Source organism: Anticarsia gemmatalis, chromosome 24 (assembly GCF_050436995.1).
Source record: "Anticarsia gemmatalis isolate Benzon Research Colony breed Stoneville strain chromosome 24, ilAntGemm2 primary, whole genome shotgun sequence".
Lineage (NCBI taxonomy): Eukaryota > Metazoa > Arthropoda > Insecta > Lepidoptera > Erebidae > Anticarsia > Anticarsia gemmatalis.
Genome location: NC_134768.1, coordinates 9,070,269 through 9,095,339, shown reverse-complemented (window position 1 = coordinate 9,095,339; position 25,071 = coordinate 9,070,269). Strand labels below are relative to the sequence as shown.

The 25,071-nt window shown below is 34.0% G+C and overlaps 1 protein-coding gene across 1 annotated transcript; it reads left to right on the top strand.

The window, feature by feature from the left end:
* The first annotated feature begins 2,773 nt into the window (after positions 1 to 2,773).
* LOC142983537 (putative odorant receptor 65b) lies at positions 2,774 to 6,247 on the top strand. The gene is made up of 5 exons (XM_076130463.1): positions 2,774 to 3,501; positions 3,726 to 3,825; positions 3,902 to 4,003; positions 4,276 to 4,431; positions 6,194 to 6,247. Exons 1-5 carry the CDS (start codon positions 2,780 to 2,782, stop codon positions 6,245 to 6,247), a joined length of 1,134 nt encoding a protein of 377 aa, XP_075986578.1. The 5' UTR covers positions 2,774 to 2,779.
* Positions 6,248 to 25,071: the final 18,824 nt, after the last annotated feature.

The following is a 25,071-nucleotide window of genomic DNA, read 5'->3' as shown; positions in this document are numbered from 1 at the left end:
GGAACTTTTACTACATTCTCAATATAAGTAGCTCGGAAAGCACTCTAAGCTTTTAGAGTGACGATGCATTTCTTCTACCGCAGTCCACATATTGACGGCCCGAGGTTTGTTGCTATGAACCGATGTGAAGTACTCGTCAAGGATCGTTCAGTCGTGTTTTAGAGAAAAGTGGGGGGTGGGAGAACTAAAAATAGGTTTGTGTGTTGTAGTAAATAGTGTTTTTTTGATGGAAGATTATTTTTGGAAATATGTTTTTTGTTTTTTCTTTGTTTGAAGAGAAAGGAAACGTTATAGTTTTACTAGTATGGTTTGAAAGCTGGTTAGGATTTCGTACTGTTGTACGAGTATTAGCCGCGTACCGACAAATTAGCACTATAAATAACTTGACAAAAGTTAAGAAGCTAAGTAAGGATTTTGATTAATTGGGCAATATAATTCGAAAGCTACTTATATACTCGAAACTCTTTAATTGTTGATATGGAATCCTCTTAAAGTACTTTTAATTATTCGTGTTATAACTATTTTAATGAGATATATGACCATGTAATGTAATTATAATTATAGCCGACGATCTAATCCCACGTTCAAACTAGTTGTCCGTATTCCTAAATTCAAGCACACTAATATGTAAGTTCTGCCTAAAACGTCTATTTCCAATTACTATTAATTATACAATAATACAACAAGTAGAAACAGCTGCTATCGACATCCTCAATCACCTGACCTTTACTAAAAGTGCCCTTCAATAATAAATACATCAATTACAAACAAACCCAAGAAACTAGCCTTCAACTTGAAACTTAGCCGATTGTTCAATACTTATGACATTAACCTCCTATTCATCATTTGTTCCAAGAACTATACATCTATCTCTTTCCAACTATAGAGTAAGAACGAGATGCAAGATGTGGTAAATGTCCGTTATTATCTAAGATATTGCAGTCCAAAGTTGCACAATTTGTGCAAAGTTTGTCATAAGGGTGTGTATACAAGTTAGTAAGACAAATTTATATGAGACCTGTTTGTCGAAGTAGTTTCAAACACGTACCAGGGATGTATTTCAGTAAGTTAGTAGGTAATACGAGATACAATTAGGGTTCCCAGATGCCCGGGATTTCCGGGATTGTCCCGGAATTCTGCGAGCAATTTAACTTTCCTATCCCGGAATGAAAAACATACTAGTTTTTTACAAAAGTTGAACTAAGCTGGAGACCTAAATTTTGATATTCTGATTTCGTTCGTGGTCCCAAAAATAAATAAATATAAATATTATTGGACAACACAAGCACGGTCATTTGATTCCAAACTAAACAGAACTTGCATTATGGTAACCAAATAACTGATAAACATACTTATATACTTCTAAATTCATACTAATATAGACAAATAGAGGACGAGGTTCAGAACGATACTCGTGCTCATTACATAAAGTTTTGTCCCGGGTGGGATTCGAACCACCACACGCGACGCTACGGTTATTGCGAAAAAAAAATTTAAATGCGGTTAAATGTCCAGGAAAATCGGTTTGTGGCCTCAAATATGTCCAGGTTATAAAGATAATGATCAGAAGCGCAATTCTGTATAATCTGTACCTCGATTCTCTACCACTATCGACTACCGACAACCGGCTAGCTATCGAAATTTGACATTTAGAATGTACTTCCAAAATAGTTCCTACGACGCCCGTTAGAGGCGCTTATCAGATTTTCATACAATCTCGATGCCAAGCCGGTTGTCGGTAGTCGATAGTGGTAGAGAATCGAGGTACTGGTAACCCTAGATACAATAGTTGTTAATATAATGTAGTTTATTCATGGAGTTCTGTAACCGAATTAATGTGAGATGATCTTTGTTGGGAAGTTTTGTGTGAGTGGAATTAGTTCGGCGGAGTGGATGTATATTGCATGGTCGGTTTGCGATTCTGTTTGTGCGAAGAAAATGTATTTATGAAGACTTGGAACAATACATTTCATGTTATGAAAATCAAGTATTTATCTCGTCTTTGTGGAAGTAGGTGAAACTAAGGAATGTCTCTTGCTATGATTACAGAAGATGTGTTAGCAATTTGACGCGTATATGTAAAGCAAGAGTTTTAAATCAAAATCATCGTAAATTTGTTTCAGACTGTATTTGAGTTTTCTTTCTTTCTACAACTATAGTGAAAGTAGTATAAGCAGGTAAGTATATTTATAGAATTGTAAATTAATAATTTAATTAAATGTAGATTTCATTATTTTAGAAGTTTCTATCTATACTGAAGACGCCTAACAAAAGGCTATAAAGTAATTAGGCTATTGGCAGCTTCTACAATTCAGTACGTATATATAAGTATTCTCAAGAGAAATCAAGCTAACACGCCTACAATCACTCTCTGAGAGATCTTTACTAAATAAATCAGGCTGCAGGTTTTACGTCTCTACACAAAATACAATATACTTTCTGAAAGTTAGCCTGCGACCACGACTAGGTGTAAACTATAAAATCTTTATGGGAACTTCACGCTTTCTGTGATAAAATGCGTGTCCGGATTAATTCCATGTTCTATTACATAAAGCGTTACACATACGGTTGCCAAAACGATATACGTATGTGGTGTAGACTGCTGCCGCCACATTCCTACACACAACTTAAATTAGGACTACGTTTCAGAGAAATTATAATTTTAAGTCCTAAAATTTAGCTTTTTTAGAAAATGCATGCAACGCGGGATTAGGAAAATCTAACCAATATGTCTACGCCTTTACTACCGGCAGTACTAACAAATTATATCATTTTCAAAATGGCGGTCTCCGTATTAGCCCGTTTTTATACCTTCGGCGATGGCTTCTTTGATTTTAATCTCAAATATCTGTTTATTGTCGGGCTTTGGCCAGAAGAAGACCTTAACGAAACCCAAAGATTTTTTTACAAAGGTTACGAAACCACTCTCCATGTATTTACCGTTTTATTGTTCATAATAACAGGTATCGGACTTTATGAGAACAGAGACGACCTGACAGCCTTTCTAACAAATCTGGACAAAACTCTGGTAGCCTACAATTTTTTCTTTAAAACGGTACCATTTGTTTACAAAAGAGACAAATTGAAAGAACTCATAGAAGAGATCAAAAATTCTGGTGACGTAGTGACCGAAGAAAGAAAGCAACTTATGTATAAAGGTACAATTACGATAACAGGGATCTCAGTAGTACTGATCAGTGTATTCAGTCTGGTGGCAATCTTTGAAGGAGAGATGTCAATAGAAGCATGGATGCCTTTTGATCCTTTAGAAGACCGAATGAAATTGATACTTTCGGCCCAAATTCTTGCAGCACTTTTCCTTCCTGGGTTATTCAGGGCTTTCGCTATGCAAGGCCTTGTGTGCTGCTTGATCATTTATTTGTGTGATCAGCTGGTAGATGTACAGAAGAAGATGAGGAATATAAAGTATACTGAAGATGGTGCGGTTGAAGTGAGGAAGAAATTCAGAGAGGCGATCAAGAAACACGTTCGGTTGATGAGGTAAGAGGGTTGAATCGCTTTTGTCAACGATTTAATATAGGTGGAAGGTTTCCCCATGTTCATTTGAAGACCTTTGACATTATACGTGGGACACTACTTATATTTTGAGCCTAACTATGAAAAACGGTAAATACGTGAGTGAAAACTACTTTATCGTGTTCTCGGGTATTCTTATGCATGATCTAGATAGATTTTTATCCGATCGAAATATTCTTTTATTTCAGATACGCCCAAGAGATGGAACAAATATTTAAAGAATATTTTCTTGTACAGCACTTGGCGATTACTGTGGAATTGTGTCTTAATGCTATCATGGTGACTGTGGTCAGTAAGAATTCTTTTTAAAATATACACCTTTTAAATATATTCTATTAAATTTTCCATCAAATATGCTTTACAGGTTTCCGATATAACACTTCTAGTAAGTTTTTTGGTGTACCTAGGACTTGCACTACTGAATGCTTATATTTATTCCTATCTAGGAAATGAGTTGATTATACAAGTAAGTAAAATACTTTACATTTTTACTAATAAAATCTTGCTACGCAACCGATAGAAAACTCCCTTAAAAATAATTTGACAAATAGAATTGTAAAGAATTGCTGACATTTTAAAATATTTCAATTAAATACAAAAACATTTTACACATGTCAACAATTTGACATATATCAAGTGCCTCAAAAACTGCGCGTATTAAACTACAATATCTATTAAAAAATTGCTTAAGGAATAAACAATTTAGATTACAATATAAGAAATATAATTTTGCATCAGAGTCAAGGTATAGCCATGGCAGGTTACGAAGCACCATGGACCTCCTGGCCTCTAGACATGCAGAAAGACCTGCTGATCCTCATCAGAGCTGCTCAAAGACCCTTAGCTCTGAGCGCCGGTGGAATGGAACTCATGTCTATTCAGACTTTCAGTAAGGTAATAATATAGAATTTATGCTGCATTTCTCGTGCTAATGCATTTATCTCCTGACATTATTTTTGACGATTTATTGTCAAAAGCACCACTTATTACGTACTGTACAATCACTGACTGCCTCCGTGGCTCAGTGGGTGATGAGCCGACTGCGAAACGTGAGGTCGTGGGTTCGATTCCCACCCAGGACAAATATTTGTGTGATGAGCTCGAATATTTGTTCTATGTCTGGGTGTAATTTATCTATGATATGTATATGTATTTAGAAATATTTAGGAACGTTTATCAGGTCACCATAGTACAAGCTCTGCTTAGTTTGGGATCAGATGGTCTTTCGTGAGTTGTCCAGGAATATTTATTTACTGGTCAGTGAACGATCTGTGGATAAAGCAACCCAAGGCGCGGTCATTCCATGAATGACCTGTATTGGAACTGAATTTTCGTGCAAATGGCACGTTATAAGCCGGTCCCGGGCTAGGTTTTCTACTACTATCGACTACCGTCAACCGGCTAGGTATCAAGAAATTTTACTTTTTTTATATCACATTTTCACGCCAGAAGCACATAAAATAAACAAACAGAAATACAAAAACAAAATAAAACACTAAGCTACCGTCATCCAGTAATTGGTGAGAGGAAGTCAAGCGGATTGCGATCACAACTAATGAGGTGTCCTTACGAATATTCACGCAGACATGGGCTTTGTGTTATAACTGTAGCAGTTATTAAAACAGTTATGTATTTTTTATATAATTATCATGTGTAAAAAAATATTGGAGGAGACACTTGCCCGGCAGTGGGACATTAATGAGAAAATTTAGGTTTTTGATTCGTTAATTTTAATGTTTTCGGTTATGACGTTTTCATATCGGTATTTAAAACGGTTTTCAGATAACGATATAATTTTAATTTTAATATGAATGCAAATTTTACACTGTTGTCTTATCGTTTTAGTTAATGAAAATATTTTTATTATGTGTAAACATAATATTTGTGCAATTATATTACATCTGGTTTTGTAGATTACAACCGTTACAACTTAAACACAAAAGTTACTTTCGCTTTCATTTAATTTGTAAATATTTAAGCCGATGCAACAGTAATTCACAAAAAATCGGTAACATAGCAGTAACGTCGCTGCTTAAAATATATCAGACTGTTATTATTTTCAGTAACGTTATGATATAACGGTATCAACACTACGTAGTTATTTTAAATAATTCGTGTACATTTTATAAAGTATTCACAAGTAAATAAAAAAGCTGACAGAGCTAGTGACATTTCGTAATGGAATTATTTTTGTTTTGTAAATTATTTTCGAGAAGTTCTTGGGTATAATTGATGCTTTACCAATTTGCAAGAATATGAGTTGCAATGATTTTTTTGCTGTTAACATAGAATCAGACTACTACTAACTCTTTTATCAGCTAAATAGTTATTTTAATCCTACAAACTTTAATAACACTTCTCTTTGGAGTAGATTAAAATCGTAGGTTATCTATCGTAGAATGTCCATTTTTTAAGAATTATCTACTCTGATTTACATAATAATAATGGAATCGCAATTTTCGAAGGATAAATTTTTTTCCTCATTTATCTTTCGATGTATTATTTTAACATAATTATGTTCATTTATTAAATGAACGCACGATACGACATAGTGTAAAAATCCTACCAAAGTTAACCTTAAAAAAGACAGCAGTACTATCTCAAGAAAAAACAAATATTAAATGTATTTCTCAATTGATATTCATTTATTTCGCAGGCGCTGTACAACGGATATTCAATATTCGCCGTGCTCAACGACATGGTCGATTAGAATATCGCCTAGTGATTGCTTTCTAAAGTGTTAAACTTGCTTCTGCTACAGAATAAACACCTTTTAGAGGGTTTTTCGATGCTTGGCAATAAATTTGTAGTATTCTTGTATAGTTTTCGACACTTAGATGAGTTGTTAAGGAAATTATTGATTGATTGATGGAAATAAATTCTGTACTTACTTAGTTGAATTTTTGTTTCTTATCCTATTACGATTAATTGCGTTGTAGGTTTCATACTTACACTTACGCTTGGCCAGTGTTATTCTCTAAGGTTACGGCCGTTGATTTTAAAACCATTATAAAATATTTTTTATGAAATGTCTGGGATGGATGAATATCTAGATAAACACGGCCATCACGACAGATTACATCGAGACAAATAGAGAGACAAAATATTAACAAACCCTGTCATCACTCTATTTTACCCAACTATTATCCATGATCCGACGCCATTAAAAGCGCTGTAGATTAAAAAATACCTCCTAAAAATCCTCGCCAAAAAATATGCATATTTGTCAAACCAAAAATAATTTCAACAATTTTTCCTACAAAATTCCGAATTTTCTCCAACGTTAGGACATTACTGTAAGGGCGCAAAGGTTGACGCTCCCTGGCCATGGTATTAAAGTTATTGTGAGGGAAACATTTGACAAAAGTGTTTGTTTATGTGCTATTACAGTAGAATAATAAGGGTATATGTGGCACAGAGCAGAAGTAGCAGTTGAGAAATGTATAATAATAATATCTTTAGAGGGAATAAGCCGTAGCCAAGACTTTACGAACAACATAAAGCAATAGCTCCTCATTCCGGGAGGAGATCCTTGCCCAGCAGTGGGACATTAAATGGAAATGCCTGACGGTTTGGTGCAGGTTACATTAGTTGCAGGCAACGTCAGGCATTCTGAGGCAAAATGCGTCTTCGTTAATTCCCGTATTCTAATATATAATCAACATGCAAAGCGAAAGTTTAAATGTTCTGATTACCTACAAACAGTCCGCATAAGTCAGTTACTAAACTGATGGCTTACAAATCAGTCAGCTATAAATTTCTTTGATATCACTATTAACGGGCTGTTTTAACTTACTCTGTGGCAAACCCACCACATTTTTCCTTTTTATAATAGGTAATGTTGCAAAAATACTGCTTCGGACCGCACAGCGCGGCAACGTCCAATTGTGACATAAAGAAAAGGCTCAGCGCAAGAAAACCTCGTAATTTATGTAAAAAAGCACTACGTTTTGTAAAAATGTTGTATTAAGTTCTCCACTGGATAAAATGAGATTTCCTTAATTTAATTTTCCTTGATATTCTTGAATAAGAGGAAAGATGAATTACTGAGATTTATTCATGACAACTGTGATTTGTTTGCTAACAATTTTTTTTTTCTTTTCTGTTACCCAGTCTTTACTCTAGATTGAATTTACTAAAAGTATTATGGAATCCTTTATCAGCAGTTAACCTTACCTTAAAATTAAGAAGGAGCGAATTAAATCAAGACTGAATAACTTTCGCATTTGTGCCACAGAGGCAGTTGAGGTAGTCAACCTAGAGCCTTACACACCTATATTTGACAGGTCCGTGTACATAACTAACTTAGCATTAACACCTAACCCGATATCTCGGCACAGCAGTTGCATTCACTTATACAACAGCAGGGCAAAGGTCTGGAGTTCCAATCCCGGATATGCTTAAAAGGTAATCCTGCAGTCCGTAGAAAGAAAAACTAAGAAATAATCTTGAATTATTTATCAAAAAAATATTCTCGTCTACGTTCCTAAAATATGATTATTTTATGGTACACCAAAATTTTCTGGACATTGATATACCTATTTATAAAATATGAGGAGCTCACATAAAAATAAAGAAGTCTTACGTCACGTAACACGACCCCAAACAAAATAAACTTTGATTTTGTAGGAGTTCAGCTTCAGAATACAAATCGTTTTGGTAACCACATTATTTTCTAATTCTCAGTCACTTTACATAGTATTGAGTCCGTTTATCAGGAGGAAATTGAGTACATTATTATAAGTTAGGCTTGAGCTGTAAGAGGGAGAGTTCGTAGAGATTTAGTTTCCGTTTTGTTACAAGATTAGAACTCGTATTGGTATGGTAGAAAATGGAACAAAACTAAAAAATAGTTGAATAGAAGAGGGAAGGGATGTGCCAGAAAATATAATAAAGAAAAGACAGATTTAATCCAAACTAATTCAATTTATTGTCTTCTTCTTTTAATAAATTTAGTTCATCATGTAAGTATCTGTTATTAACAAAATAACTTAGGAAGCGATATTCGGACACTAATATGAACAACACCAAAATATAATCATATTTTTGGTGTGGCAACACTCAGGGAGTTAACTTGCTAGCTAAAAATCGAGTACTTAATCCATAACACAATAACTTAAAAGATACCAATTTATTGTTTGAGAATACTTATATATACAAATATAATCGGTATATAGCTACTCTTCTTACATATTCACAAAGTAAATGACTTTCAGATTCCGTACAAGGGGCGTACGACAAAATTCAAACAATTGAACACTCTTGTATGAAGAGCTATACAAATAAAGATAAAATCCGTGCGTTTCGTCTTTCGAACAATATGGAGAACGTGTCTGTACATTGAAGTACAAATCGTGAATAATATTATGCTAGTACTTGTTAGCAAGATTAAACATAATGATATGGATCTTCCATATTATTTGTATGTATGCATATTAAATCTTCAAAATCAAGCATTGACACGTATGTACACAAACATTTCATAGCTTTATTTTAGTCAAACTTAATGAAAGGATTCTTTTTTCTTGCGTTTCGATAAAGTCCCGTATAAAATGGTTTTGCCTGATGGTACTAAACATCGCAAACTAGGGGCTAGTGATCGTAAATAATGCTTGTTGTTATATCCAAACAGATAAAATTATATGATACCTATCATAATATACTACTAATATCTGTCATGTACTGTAACGTATTTAAGAAACAAAAAAAATAATTTCATGGGAGATACATTCAAATTATACGACGAACACATATTTAACATACCAAAACCTGTCATAAACTAAAACATCAACTCACAATGAACACTAATGAAGAAAGTAAGTAAAAACTTTCTCATTCAAGTAAAACTGAAACGTTTGAACATTAATCGTGTTAATGACATTTTTATAAAGTTACCCAAGTATATTTTATTACGTCATTATAAGTTCACGACTAAGTTCCACTTACTTTGTAACAAGCTTTCATTTGATGAGTCTCAAGTTTATTAGAGAAGAAAATGACGCTTATTGCAAGTGCACAGGTGATATAAATTGTTGCTTAAGCTGCATTATGACGTTAAGCTATTTGTGATGAGGTCAGCTTTTAAATGGGTAGCCGATTAGGGAGTTTGAGCGATTTATGTTTGGATAAGGTAGGTTTTAAAAACTTTCTTACCTTAAAATTTTCAAAAACTAAAGCTAATTCTTTTGAGTATTCAATTACTAACGATCAAAATTACTAATAATATCGATTCAGAGGGTTTGAAGTAAAGGAAAGTAAAACATTATCATACATTTTCATATTAAAAGTTTGAAGCTCACGCTTTCTTGTTTTTATTTAATACCGCGAATTTTCGCATTTATTCACCTTTTACACCTTCCCTGGACTTCCACAAATAATTTAAGACCAGAATTAGCCGAATCGGTCCAGCCGTTCACGAGTTTAGTTAGTAACGAACAGCAATTCATTATTATATATGTAGATTATATTATGCAGATTATAGTATTATGTAGGTATAATATAAGAATATTTGAATGAAACATACAACAACCGTTTCTATCTACCCTGCTTGCGACCTCTTCTTTATTCCCAACGACAAAACAATCTACCTATAGAATATACCTTTAAGAGAGGAACCACAATATAATTTTAATGAGATCTAATTAACCAAGCTTCAAGTGCGTACTTGCGTACAACATCAAGAGGTCGTCGTTTCATCGTCGCGGGGAAATTTCATCTAAAAGAATGCCGGGAATTGAAGGGCGACGGGTGTAAATGAAGGATCACTGCCGAGCTGAAGAAAGATTACTATAAGGCTATGTTTCTCAAAATATTGAGTAAGCTCAGTATAAGAAAAGTGCTTGATTTATACAAAATAACTTTTTCCATAAAATATTTTTTGATGTTTTAACAAGTATGGTAAATCTAAATCAAACTTATTTTTTCGGCACTAGTTTTCTAGTCATGACAAAATTATGTTAAAAAACTAGTCGGTTACCATTTTTAGGCCTTTCCTAGCTTAAAAAAATTATGTCATAAACATCATCAAACATTTAAAAGCGACCTTAAATTTTAAATAACTGCCCATACATCTATAATCAAATGTACGATGAGTATTTGCCAAACATCACAAATGATTAACAAACTTTACTTTAGAATAACTTCATGCTTCATATCATGCCTTCAGATTTAGGTTATTTTAGATAAATTCAGCCGTTTTCAATTTAAAACCTAAATACAGCAAAATAATGTAGCCTCAACAGCAGCCATTTTTAATAGTACTTCAGCCGCCATTAATAAAAAAACTCTTATTATAAAGAACTCGAGTAGAACCTGCGACATTCTTACGACATCCGGCGAAACGCCAAGTGGGAGAGAAAAGTCAAGTGTATGCCTGAAAAGAGTTCCTGTGTATTTTTGGTACAAAAAAATGTAATAATTTAAAGAAAACCTGTGAATAATAATTGTTTATCTAAAATTCTCTTCTATGCGATGAATTCCATATGGTCGTGAGGTCAGCCTTCCAATAGTCCCAATTACACTAAAATTATAAAGCTGAAGAGTTTGTTTGAACGTGATAATCTCAGGAACTACTGGTTCGAATTGAAAAAATCTTTTTGTGTTGAATAGATCATTTGTCGAGGTGATGTTATAATAGCCTAAAGCCTTTTTCGGCTATTATAACATCACGCTGCAACTATTAGGAGCGGAGTAGCATCGAAAAATGTAACAAAAACGGAACGGAAATTTATGACCCATTCTCTCTTAAGTGACGCAAGCGAAGTTCCGCGAGTCAGTTAGTAAAGTATAACTTCCATTTTTTTCACGAGTAGTTTTTTTGTTCTCGAGTATTTAATTGCAATTAGCAACTACTTTAACTTTTTATCAATATAGATATAAAAACCATTATACACATCATTATTACGAAAAAATTGAGCTTACTTACTGCCGCAAGTGTGTCACAAACCTAAATGTTACAAACAATCTTGTAAGGTTTTATGTCAGTTCGCACTCAAGTCGTTTATACAAATTACTTGTATTTCATGGCGTTTGGTTTTTAATACATTTTCCTTGAGTTTAGCTCGCATTTTGTATGTTGTAGACGTTAAACGAAAGTAGAATTTTGAATTAATGACGAGGAGCTTTTCAATTTTCAACTAATTAAAACAATTTGATGTATGACTTTCATCTATACCAATAATATCATTGCAAAAGTTTGGATGCTTGTATCGATATTTGCTAGGTACTCAATCACGCCAAATCTACCGAAAGGATTTTGATTGAATCTGAAGGAATATGGAAGATAGTTCATAATCTGGGTTAACACATAGAATACTTTTAACCCCGGAATTTGTTTTAACTGAGTCCAGAATCGTAAAATAAAACTTATCAAAATAAAACTGTATCTCAACTTATGAAAAGAACAACGGAATATAAATGCGATTATTTTTTTGTCGAAATATTTGAATTACTAGTTTTTTCACCATAATGTAATTCCATTTTTCGTCCTCACCTGCAACATACATTTAGAATTTGAGGTAAAATAATGTTTGTTATAAATTCAGCCGCCTAATTACCAAAAGCTCTACTCAAGAAATGTTAAACGTTGTGTACATAAGCTGCTTTTAGCTCAAAGTGCTTTTCGAAATAGCTAAATTTTGAAATAATGGTTTTAAGGGCTTTTGAAGTAGTATCTAGACTTTTAGGAAGGCTAGGGCTTAACGCTTTAAAACCTATAGTATAAACTTAGGACCAGTATAAATTTTAGACCTGCAATCAAACGCTGAACCAACTGTATTAAGTACTTTTCGAAGTACGTGAGCTTTTATTCCATTTCAGGGGCGAAGACGAACAATCTTCTTAATTTCAAATAACTCAAAACATATATTTTGTTCTAACACTGTAAACCGCAATACTCTATGTAACAGTCATACTAGTTACAACTGCACCATCTCAAGACCAGTTTCTTGATCAAAGGTAACAGAAAGTATAGGGGATAAATTACAAGTGACAATCAATTTTGCGCCTTAACGAATTAAAATAAATGTCAAATAGAAGTAAGAATAAACTGGCCGTAAGTATTTATAATTACTAAATAAACTGATTTTGTTAACTGTAGCGAATTTTTCGTACACCGATAAGCGAAGACGCAGACTTAGACTACTGTTAAAATAAACTAAACAAATTATCTAAAACTGTCTTCAACTAATATTGTCTACAAAAGTTTAAGAGAAGCACAATTATAAGAAATATCAGAAACGTAAAAAGCTCAGAGAAATATCAGAACAAAAAGGAATTGTCACAAGGAATTAAACCCGGGACCGAGGCGACCTTTTGTCAACTTAATAGCGTTCTCTTTGAATATTTACACAGTATTTCTACTTACAAACTTTTTTACGAAAATCATTTTATTTTTTGTCATTTCTGGTTATTGTAATTTTTTGTTAAAGATTTAAATAAAGCAGATATCGACTTGATCGGCTCCAGGATTTAGTTTTTATAGGCTATACTTTCTCTTATCCACCGATTAAGTATCTACAAAAATCATAATACTAGTACATACATATAGAGTAAGATCCCAGAGCTGCCAGACCTACGTAATTTTAGCAAAGCTGAAATTTTGAGGATTGTTAGTATAAAGGGTCTGTTAAGAGGTATGCACATCCACTACCTTGAAAGTGGGGCCGTTTCTGAGGTAGCGCGGAGTGAAGGTGCGTAAAAAACGACCCAACCTACGTTATAGTAGCAAAGTTGGTTTTCAGATATGTTATTAATGATATTATGTAGAATTAAAATTGACTATTGCCAGACCGTTTCCCGGGGCCATTACTTCTGCCAGACGCCTTAAATGTTATTAAAAAATGAGGTCAACTACGTCATAGTAGCAAGCCTAAATTTTATATATGTTATTAAAGGTACAATTTTAAGACCCCCTGTATGCGGACAGACCATTCCGCAGGGCCCTTCGTCCCCTAGACGCCATTAAACTTTCCCTATGAGTGCGAGAGTAAGAGCATTATTCATACGCATAAATGAAAAACTATTGAATTAAAAAATAAAAATTGAAAAATTATTGAATACTAGCTGACCTGCGCATCTTTGCTTGCGTCACTTAAGAGAGATAGGTCAAAATGTTAACATTTTGCCGGTGGAATTTCTCATTCACATCGCCGACTGTATACGTGTTAATGAAAAGTTGTAGCCGTGCAGCATCTACATCAATTAATCCGGGAAAAATAATGTTACTTATCTTCCTAAACATTCCAAGTACTTTTAATCTATACTAATTTTATAAAGCTGAGAAGTTTGTTTGTTTGTGTGAACGCGCTAATCTCAGGAACTACTGGTGCGAATAAAAAAATATTTTACTGTTGGATAGCCTATTTATTGAGAAAAGCTATAAGCTATATATCATCACGCTACGACCAATAGGAGCAGAGTACCAGTGAAAAATGTTACATAACCCGTTTATGTAACATTTTGACCTATCTCTCTTAAGTGACGCAAGCAAAGATGCGCGGGTCAGCTATTCAATAATTTTTCAATTTTTATTTTTTAATTCAATAGTTTTTCATTTATGCGTATGAATAATGCTCTTACTCTCGCACTCATAGGGAAAGTTTAATGGCGTCTAGGGGACGAAGGGCCCTGCGGAATGGTCTGTCCGCATACAGGGGGTCTTAAAATTGTACCTTTAATAACATATATAAAATTTAGGCTTGCTACTATGACGTAGTTGACCTCATTTTTTAATAACATTTAAGGCGTCTGGCAGAAGTAATGGCCCCGGGAAACGGTCTGGCAATAGTCAATTTTAATTCTACATAATATCATTAATAACATATCTGAAAACCAACTTTGCTACTATAACGTAGGTTGGGTCGTTTTTTACGCACCTTCACTCCGCGCTACCTCAGAAACGGCCCCACTTTCAAGGTAGTGGATGTGCATACCTCTTAACAGACCCTTTATACTAACAATCCTCAAAATTTCAGCTTTGCTAAAATTACGTAGGTCTGGCAGCTCTGGGATCTTGGTCCAATACTACTATTACTAACACTTCCCGCATCTCTGTTCACAGTAAAATAACTAGTTAATGTTTTCCTAGAGTTTAAACTGGGCCTTGTTCAAAACTTCATCGCGATTGATTCGTAGTTTAATCAGAGGGACTATAATTATTATTGACTTATGTAGACACCCCAAAACAATTTAAAATATATAATCGCGTCAATTTCCTTCTTATATTATACAAAATACGAAACGGAACATTTCTTGATAATTCTGTTTGTCATCCAAATTCTGCAGATGTCTGTTTACTTAGCCCAAATATGTAATAATATATTAAGAACCTCTTTATCTTCCCTTATAGAACAAAAACTATCAAGCTACCAAAAAAATTACAAGCACTTCAATTACAATCATAATTCCCTGTATCCCTTTTTGCAAAACTACCCTCCTAAAATCTAAGAACCGGCTATAACCATTACACACAGCCAATTGCCATAAAACCCATCGGCTATAACCCAACCCGATATGAACGTAAACCTAAATCAATATTGTCTTGTCCACACAATACCGTTGTCCTTTCAAAACTGTAGGTATTATAGATATGAGAGGACAATTTTCTTTCCGATTGTACGAATGTGAGGAAAATGGCTCGTGGAGTGATTTTATGGCTAGGCGAAGTTGGATTTTGGGTAGTAATGTTTTGTGTAGGTGTTATTCAAGAGATAAATATCTGTATATTATGTTTGTGGCAAATGCAGGTAGTATTGAATATATTTTGATGTAGATGTCCTTCCCCAAGGCTTAAGGCTTCTGTTCCGTTGTTCAGCTGTTTGGTTTTCAAAAAACTTAACAGGCTGTATTTTTGCACTTCCGTCTCCAAAGCGTAAAAACGAAATCCTATGACTAAGCCTCGAGGTTGAAATTTTCACAAATGATATATATAATTTACTCAAAAGTATTTTGAACGTTATCAAACCAATTACCTAATTTACATTATGCTCCTGCTTGGTAGAGCCATACAAAATCGAGATAACTAGTTACAGTTTAAGAGTATTTCTATAGAACCTAATAACAAAATAATTCTCGCTCTCTCTCTCTCTTTAAATCATATCATTACCTATTAATAGTAGAAAACCATACGGTTATATACGGATCATAGTTTGGTTTTATTTCATCTCCTTAACCTGTATACATAAATAGGTACACAATATTCCTGCCTGGAATCAGTAACTCCTGTTATCGATCTCCATTACTACAACAGAATATTAAACAGTTCACTTCCTGTTTTGTTTTTAATCTCAAATCGATGGAAAACTTTACCATTTATGTACTGCGAAGTTCAGACACGCTTAGGATTTATGTATCTTTCTTTTATCTTAAAATATCTATTTTACTTGCAACTGTCCCACTGCAAGGGAGCCGACCGTGGGGTGAATTAGACCTTGAGTCCACCACACTGGCCAAGTAATAAGTAAAGGACTTTGCATGCCCTCAAGAAACGTTCAACAAATTTTTAAGCATGCAAAGTTTCATCACGATGTTTTTCTTCACCGTGTGTAAGGGGGTTTGTTCTTGAATCACGCCAAAACTACTGAACTATAATACATTGTCGAAATATTTGAAAACTAAAAACCATGCTTCATTAGCTGGCTTGATAGTCACTAGAATGTGAATATCTTCATCTATTCCATTCACATTGCATTTGCAACACAAAACCACCTTCCCAAATACATTAACAATCAACGGAGACCCTTCAAAAACTTGTCTCGAATATTACAAGATCCCACGTCACGTTACGTCACGGCACGTCACGTCACGTCACGGTAACCCTGAACTATGTCACGTCTACGATCAATAGCAGTGATTGCTCCGTCCACGTTATTAGTTTTGCGACAGATACGTGTCACAGATACTGTGTGGGGATATTTTTGACACTTATTTAGGTACTTGTAAGTTTGGGATATTATTAAGAACCTGGCACGAAAGGAGTCAAAAAAATATTTCTCATGTAAAAATGTGCTAACAATACGTGATGTGGTTTCCATAAAACTGAATTAAAGGAAATGTATAATAATAATTAAACAAACCCAACTTGAAATAAGTTCAGTTTCAGGCTTTTGTGCAGTAATTAGATATTAATACGATTCCCGCGCAAATTTAAAAATATTCCAGTTCAAATCTTGAATCTAGTCGTTGTAGTCAGGAATTACTTGATGATTTTTTCAATACGGGTTTTTTAACACTCGAAACCTCAAAATCATATCAATTATTTATCCCTAAACTTAGCTTTTCAAGAAACTTTTTTATAAAAACATACAATATTTACATAAAACAAGCTCAAGCCAAGGTGATGTTACAAGTGTAAGACTAGTAGTAATTCTATGAAAACGTGCTCGTATTCTCAGAATACATTGTGCTTCAGGCGTTCTAAACATGTTTCTATTGAACGTGAACTAAAGTAACATTATTTTTAGTCGTTCATTCATGAAGATAACTACGTCTATTTATTTATAGTTTATTAAGTTTACAACACTGTCTACAAATCGTTGTTTTTGTTACCAATAAGAAATCCACTACCGATCGAAATCTCAAGCAATTTATGAAAATGTGGTCGCTTAGATACCTATGTATTACTAAGCGCCGGTAGCCGAATGGTTCGAGTGTCGGACTGGCGATCGGGTTGTGGCTTCGAATCCCGGCCATTAGACTATCGACGTGAACCCACTCCTAACACAAGCATTAAGCTAAGCTAGAGGGGTTAACTGTAATAAAAAAATTGTTGTCAGTTAACCAACTCTATTGTTTTATTTATTTTCAGCGCCATCATATAACTAATGGAACCTCAAACTAATTATTTAATGTATAATGTCATAACAGAGACTCAAATATCACAACCGTTACTGTCTACCCCGCTTGGCAGACGGCGTGAAGTGTCAGAGCTGTAGAATAATTTACGTCGTGTAATTTACTGGTAGCAATTTACTTGATGCCGTTTAGACATAGCTTACAGTGAGCTAGGAATAGTTAGAATAGGCTATAAACTAGCTTCTGACTAAAGATTTTGCCCTAAAGGTAACCTGAATGTAAAAGATGTATATTATCAAAGGTGTTGATGCTCCTGACCAGCGTAATGGATTTCCTCTTTGCCTGATTCCCTTTCTGCTGAAAGATTTTCGAGGAGTAAATAGACGTAGATATCAAAATTTATGAGTTAATCCAGCTTAAACACTATCAATATTACTAAGCAAAGTTTCTTCAAATTCTCTTTCACTTTATAATCTAGATTTCATATACCCATTACCATTTTACTTGAGTCCGGAATCGAAACCGGGACATGACTTGACTACCCTCTCACCGCTAACTGACCCACTAAAGCAATACTTTGCAATTTCCAATTTTGCATTCCACAAAAATATAGTCCCAATTTGTCTCCAAATATTCGAATGAATCCATGTCAAAACCAGAAGGGTTTTCCTTATTATAACATACCCATAATACCGTGATCCCTATAGAAAACATTGACAAAAGAACCCCATGGCCCGAACGTTGCCGAAAATAGCCGAACATGCCCGAAGGCGGAGTTAATATACTGCTGATTCTGATATTTCTCAACTCTACAATAAGACAACTATCTTACAATTCAGTTATTTAAAATTAGACTTTATTGTTGAAGGAATAAGGTGTGTTTTGCCTTGAATGATAAATAATGTTCTCTGTGTGTTTGTTAAACAGTAGAAACTAAAAGTTAAGCAATTTATTATTTGTACGGTTTTATCTGATTGTGAAGTTGGTTCTGTGTTAACTTGATGTAAGAATATTAGCTGATTGAGAAGTTCCAAGTTTAATTATAAGTTGTAACCAAATACGATAAATCACAAAAGTCATAACATATTTACTTCTCAACAAATACCGCTTCCTTAAAAACAACTCTTGCACTAATACATAGAAGTAGACGCGGGAATTTGGATTTTTACAATCAAACAACGGAAACAAAGACTAACTAAAATTAGATCAACACTTCTATATGTTTTATTACATATTATTATGTAGGAAATTAACCTACGACCACTGATCTCAAATATGCACACTGTAACTATAACGTTTCATTTAGTCAAACCTAAAATCTCAACTTAGTACCTAAAGATCCTTGCATGCAATGTTCGCAGTTGGCGGAGGTATCAAAAATCATTTGTGCAACTTACGATAGCCTGTTTGATACTACTGATTTATTTTGGAAATACAAAAAAATATATTAAGTTATTATAACCAGGATAAACCCAGCATTGAAAGGCACTCTACTTAGCGCTTAGTTAATGGCCTATAGCACTTACAGAGAAATATGATGTCTAGCACTTTAGCCATAAAAACTTGACTAACATATCTCTACATTTACAATATCAAGTATATCTACGATCCTAAACAAACTTTCAACAATGTTGTTTACAATACAAGTATTGGGGACTTCTGATATGACATTAGCTCTATAAAGAACTATCAAAACTGTTTGTAGAACTAACAAAATAAAGTATGTACACTTGTGAATGTTTTTTTTATATCATTTTAGGACCACTTTTCTCTAAAAAAACTTTCTTGTAGCCAATTTTGTAAGCTATTTTTTTACAAGGGGTATGCAGAATATAATAAATTGGTTAAGATTTGATAGTGGCGATTGTTTTTATACATACAGGTACTTTTTCCCATTTCACTGCTGAAAGTCGAAAGAAATATCTCTTAAAGGCAATTTTTCTGTAATTTATACAGTATTAGCAGGTATTATTAGTATATTATAAAGTACGTTGGCATGGTTGGGTTTGAGCTCCACACAAAAATATTTTCAAAATATTATTATAGGTTTAATATTGCTGTGATTCCTAAATTTTTTATCGTCAGGAGAACCCATCTTCTTTTAAATCTTAGAAACATTGCTTACACCCCATCAATCGCAAATTCACGGCGCACTTAACAAAGTAATCCTAAATAACACCTTAGGTGATAAACATCCAATTCACAATCCTTTTGTCGGATAAAAGGGACGGAAAAAATACAGCCAAGTTGGTGAAAATCCTGGGAATTTGATATATATCCCTTAAAGACCTAATTTATGAAAACGTAACTCTGAAATATAGCCTCCGGGAGGGTACAACCTCCGATAGGGAGGGAACATTAAAATTTCTATTACTTTATCGCCCTTGCAGTAAGGACATTGCTTAATGGGGCCTATTGATTTTGGTTTAAGGAGTTTTTCAAAACTTCAGTTCAGCTTTTGAAGGGGTAAAACTTTTTATTTAACTTAAATGAAAATTTTACGGTTTGTGTGTCTATGGATTGGGGAAAAGTGTTTACGAAGTTAAAGTAACCGGTCTCGGGTTCGATTCCCGGATTGGGTAAAGTGTTTTTTGGACTTTTCTTCAAGCAGGTCCGTCTTTAGTGACATACCTAATAGGCCAAATAGGCTCGTTGCATAGGTATTTTATGTGACTTATGTTGTAAAATGGTGAAATAATAGTGTATTAAATAATATACAGCTCTGCTTACGCCGTCGGATATAACAACATTGATGATGATATACGTTTATACGAAAATATATATTTTTTATCACATTTCCTTGAACTCTATTTTTCAGTTAATAAAAACGAAAGTAAAACAAAGTTCTTGTTGTAAAAATGCAGCTGTTAAAGTTTGTAACATTATAAAGCTTTTACAAACTATAAAGAACCTAATATAAAAAGTGTTGAACATTAAAAAAGCTGAAACACGTGTTTACACACGTGTAATGTAGCTTTTTATTATTTTGCTATATTTTCATAATATTCTCTGTTGTTTGGTCAGCAATTTCTGTGACTGGAGCTTAGAGGTTCTGAATTCGAATACTGGTTCGGGCCAATTTATACCTGAAATATTTTGGCAAGATTTTTGTCAGGTCGTAGGCTGCCATGCCTCGGAGAGCACGTAAGTCGGTCTTGCAGCTAACCAGACTGGTCGTGTCGGTTATCCCTCCGACCAGACTATGAGAGTGATGCAAAAGAGAAATCCATTTTGTCCAACAAGAGGAATCGAACTTGAAACCACTTGCTCAAAGATAGAAATGCTCTACTGTTAACCATAAAGACACTTATTTTTAATACCAACTATTAGTCTAACCTTTTAAAAAATGTCAAAGTACTTAAATACCTTTGCCTACAATTTTGAAGGCAGCTTTAAAGTTTATTCAATTAAGTCTCTTTACTTAGAAAGTTAAGATAAACGATCGACTGATAGACTTCCAATCAATTATGATTGATTGATGTTTATTTTTGTAACATTTTAAGTACTCAGAAGCTTTCCCTAGTGTTATATACTCATTCTTTCACTTAGCAACTAATTTTTTTAGCCCATTACTGTACCATCTGGACAAAGGTCTCCTACCGAACGTGGGAGGGGTAAGACCTTAAGTACCCCACGCTCTGGCTTAATTAAATTATGGAGAAATATGCTTAGGAGCATATATTATGATTATTATTCTTTTACGCAAAGCCTTCGGAAACAAGTACACCTATAGTTTATACGTTGTATTCACACAAAAGATTCGTATGAAAATTCTTAGACGTATTCAGTACCTTTTAATTTTAAATGAGAGCTTAAATACCGTAGTCATTTCGATATAACTTTGCATGAAAGTAATTTAGGGCCTAAGATTATACCCAGGCTTAATTATAAAAATATATTATTATTTCCCTATGTACATGCATATACATGTCTTTTATTCCTTCAGACGGCTTCTTAAATACCTCCTAAGTAACATCAAAAAAAGTTAATTCAAGTTATATTTCAAAATGTCTACCACACCAAGATATCCGGACACCGAGCCTTTTGAGAAATAGACTGTAAAGACTTAATTTATTACCGGACTTGTCCAACATTTATCTTCTAGCTACGAGAGCGATAGCGCTGTTTAAAGGTAATCTAATTTAAAATAGAATGTATATAAATACACGTTTGTTATTCAGGAAAGTGATAGCAAAGGTATATGAAATACACCTTTTAATATCGTTAGTCGTATAATATTAATGTTTTGTTTGTTTGTAGTATGATTGGTGGTCAACCTAGTGTCAAAGTTGTTCAAGCCGGCGAAAAGGCCTTTGACATGACTTAACGACTATTATCTTAGTAGACAACAGCCGGGACCGACTTTTTGCGTGCCCTCTGAAGCATGGAAACGCCCAGCTCAAATAAAACTATGCGGTCACCCATCTATGGCATGACTGCGCCAAGGGTTGCTTAACCAATATATTTACCGACTTGTGAGCGCAACTGGCTGTGGGCCTTTATTAAAATTTTAATATAGTTAACTGTTGTTATTTTTCAGGTGCGATATCAAACTCCAAGTTACTATTAAGAATTTTTGGACCGAAATAAAGTTACGTTATTTTCCTTACCTGAAAATCGAACCTAAAGATGAAAGGTTGCACACATTACCGCTCCCACCGCAGAAGCAGTAACAACTTTAAAGGAAAAAGTCAAAAAAACGAATTGAAAACAAATGGTAGTAATTAGAAGTGTTTCCTCAGTATTTTAATAGAAGTTAATGTAAAAGTTTTAATGGAACTTCCTTTTTCAAGCGGTGTATGCTGAATACAAAGTCTTTCTGTCTTTATTCACACGGGGAAAGGTTTTTTACTAATATTTTCTTAGTGAGACAAGTAGTATGTGTATTTGTTTATTAAAGGTTTTGGATTTAATTTAATAATTTTAACTTTTTTTTTATAATTTAGTTTAGTTGTTTAAAAGTTATACGCATACACACATTTCGGTGATTCATTTTTATTAATATAGATCAGCCTTAATTCCTACTGAAAATTCCTCCTACAAAAAAAGTTCTACAATATAAATTACTTTATTCTATCTTCACCAAGAGTGAGCGAAAGATCCGACTTGTCTCTAAAGATGAAAAGAGACAGAAACTTTCTTCGTATTTTAATAGTATCGTAGAGCAATTTCCTATATTCGATACGTGATACGAATACTGATTCGAACCTGTATACCGGTTACGATATGTTGATCTGATCCCTTAACGGAAATTGTAACAATATAGTGAAAATATAGGAGTTTAGATTTTTCTTTAGGAAAGGAGTTTCGTGGGGTTCTTAGAATATATAGTGTGAGTTTTGTGCTCTATCACTTAGTAATTTACATTGATATTTATTTTATTTAAATTAATAACATTATTCCCTAACCCGCACTTGGCCAGCGAGGTGGACTCAAGGCCTAACCCCTCCCCCTCTTTTGGAAAGAGACCCATGCCTTGCAGTGGGACAGTAATGAGTAAAAAAAAACAGTGGGTAAAAAAAAACATTATTGAGACCCGGGAGTTATACTTTTTCCTATGTATAGTCTAAATAAGGTTATCTTAAAATCTTATTTAAAAAAAAAACCTTATAAAAAGACTCACTATTACCCAGAGCTTGTTATGTGATACCGTATTCTACTCTCATCTAACTTTATCCATGAAACCCATTAGTTTTAATGAGTTTTGTTCTAAGCGGAAGTCGAACCCGGGACACGCTGTGCATGGATAATTGGAAAGGAACAACTGAAACTATATTTCAGGAATAGATACAAAATTGGCCTAGATTTTTTCAAAAATCGAGTTGCTTTTACAGATTGATTGTTAAAAGTAATTTTTTGAATCTTGTGTGCAGTTTTAGGGTTTATTTTATTTGTCTAAAATATTTTAAATTCGGTTACTGTTCGAAAACTAGACCGACTATGTACGATATTTTTACGTAAATTTCGCAAAACGGATTTAAAGGCAAACTGTACCGCTGTATCACCCATATAAAACGTATAAATAAGCAAATGGTTATAATTGGCCGCTGCTATTAACTTCGCACTGATACGTCCAAGTTTTATTTTGGAGAGACTGAACTCAACTTTTATTATTTTACTCGCAGAAGTACTTCTTCTTGTCGTATGGTTAGTGGTCAACCTAGTGTCAAAGTTGTTCAAGCCGCCTAAAGGCCTTTGACGTGGCTTAACGACTGTTATCTTAATTGACAACAACCGGGACCGACTTTTTACGTGCCCTCCGAAGCACGGTGACACCCAGCTCAAATACCACTAGGCGGTCACCCATCTATGGAATGACCGCGCCAATGGTTGCTTCACCCACAGATCTTTGTCAAACCGGTGAGCGCAACTGGCTATGGGCGCCTCACAAAAGTAAGAATTATCAGACAGAAGAAAGTTGGACTCATTGTTAATTGTCTTAATTTGACAAACTGTTAGTCCATCACGGTAAAGTTTCCGCCGTTATCCTTTAAGGAAAAACGTAACAATGCAAATGGTAATTTAGTTAAGAAACTGACTTAATTTCTCTGACATTTGTTTGGAGTTTTTGAAACCTTTTTCTTGGTATTTTGTATTTATGTATGAGGTCGGGAAAAAAGTATTTTCGCATTATAGTATATATGAACTTGTAATAAAATCTTTTCTCTACACAAAAATGCTCGATATTTGGGTACCTCACGAGCTCGCTGAAAGATACCTAACGAATCTTGTACTCATTTGTAATTCTTGAAGCCAAAGAGATTTTATTACAAGTTTATACATACTATAATGCGAAAAGACTTTTTCCCCGACCTAATATATACCCACGCTGATATATTTAATTGTTAGGAACATTGTTTCTTCTCTGTTTGGAAAAAAATATATATTTTCTTAAATAGTGACTGGAGTTCGTTTCCTACGTTAATTTCTTTTAGCTTTTTCGTCCATATAGACTAAGTAAAGTTATATGGCTTATTACAGGTAGTATACGCAAGTCTTGTAAAACAAGATATTATTATGTCATGTGGTGTTCCATGGTACCCTTATGGAAATAAATCGTAATTTTATTTATGTATCAGTGGGATTTCCGAGATAAATATACAATAAGTCCTCCTCTTATCAAGTCTGATTTACAATTAATTTGTATGTAGTACGGCAAAGCATTAACAGAAACTTATTAAAAGAAAACACGCATATTATATTGGTTATTTGTAGGTATTACCGAGTATTTTCGTTTCCACCAGAAAGGCTTTGAAAATAAAATGTGATCGACGAAACTTCTCCAATGAACCGAATCGTATTGAAAACAAAGAAATCCTCATTATATGGTACATAACCATAAGATATACTGCTTAATTCGTAGGGAACTGTCGTAAAATGCGATATTTAAACGAGTGAGGCACAAACACGCGTGTAGCCTTTATCTGATTTAGTGTGGCCATGGAACCAGCGAACGGCAATTATTTGAATTATAAAAAAAAATTACACGTATTTGAGTTAGGCAAGGCTACATACATAATAATATGACGTCTGATATATTCAAAGTTGTAGGCAGACGTCTACGATGCAGCCACGTTTCGCTATTAATAATGTTAGTCCCATGTAATAGGGGGTGAGCCTATTACCATTTACAGGACACGTTATCGAACTCCGAGCTACGATTAAAAAATATTTAATATAAATTAGTAAAAGTCATTATTTCTCTGCCCAACCCGGAAATCGAACGAAAGACCTCGTGGTTAA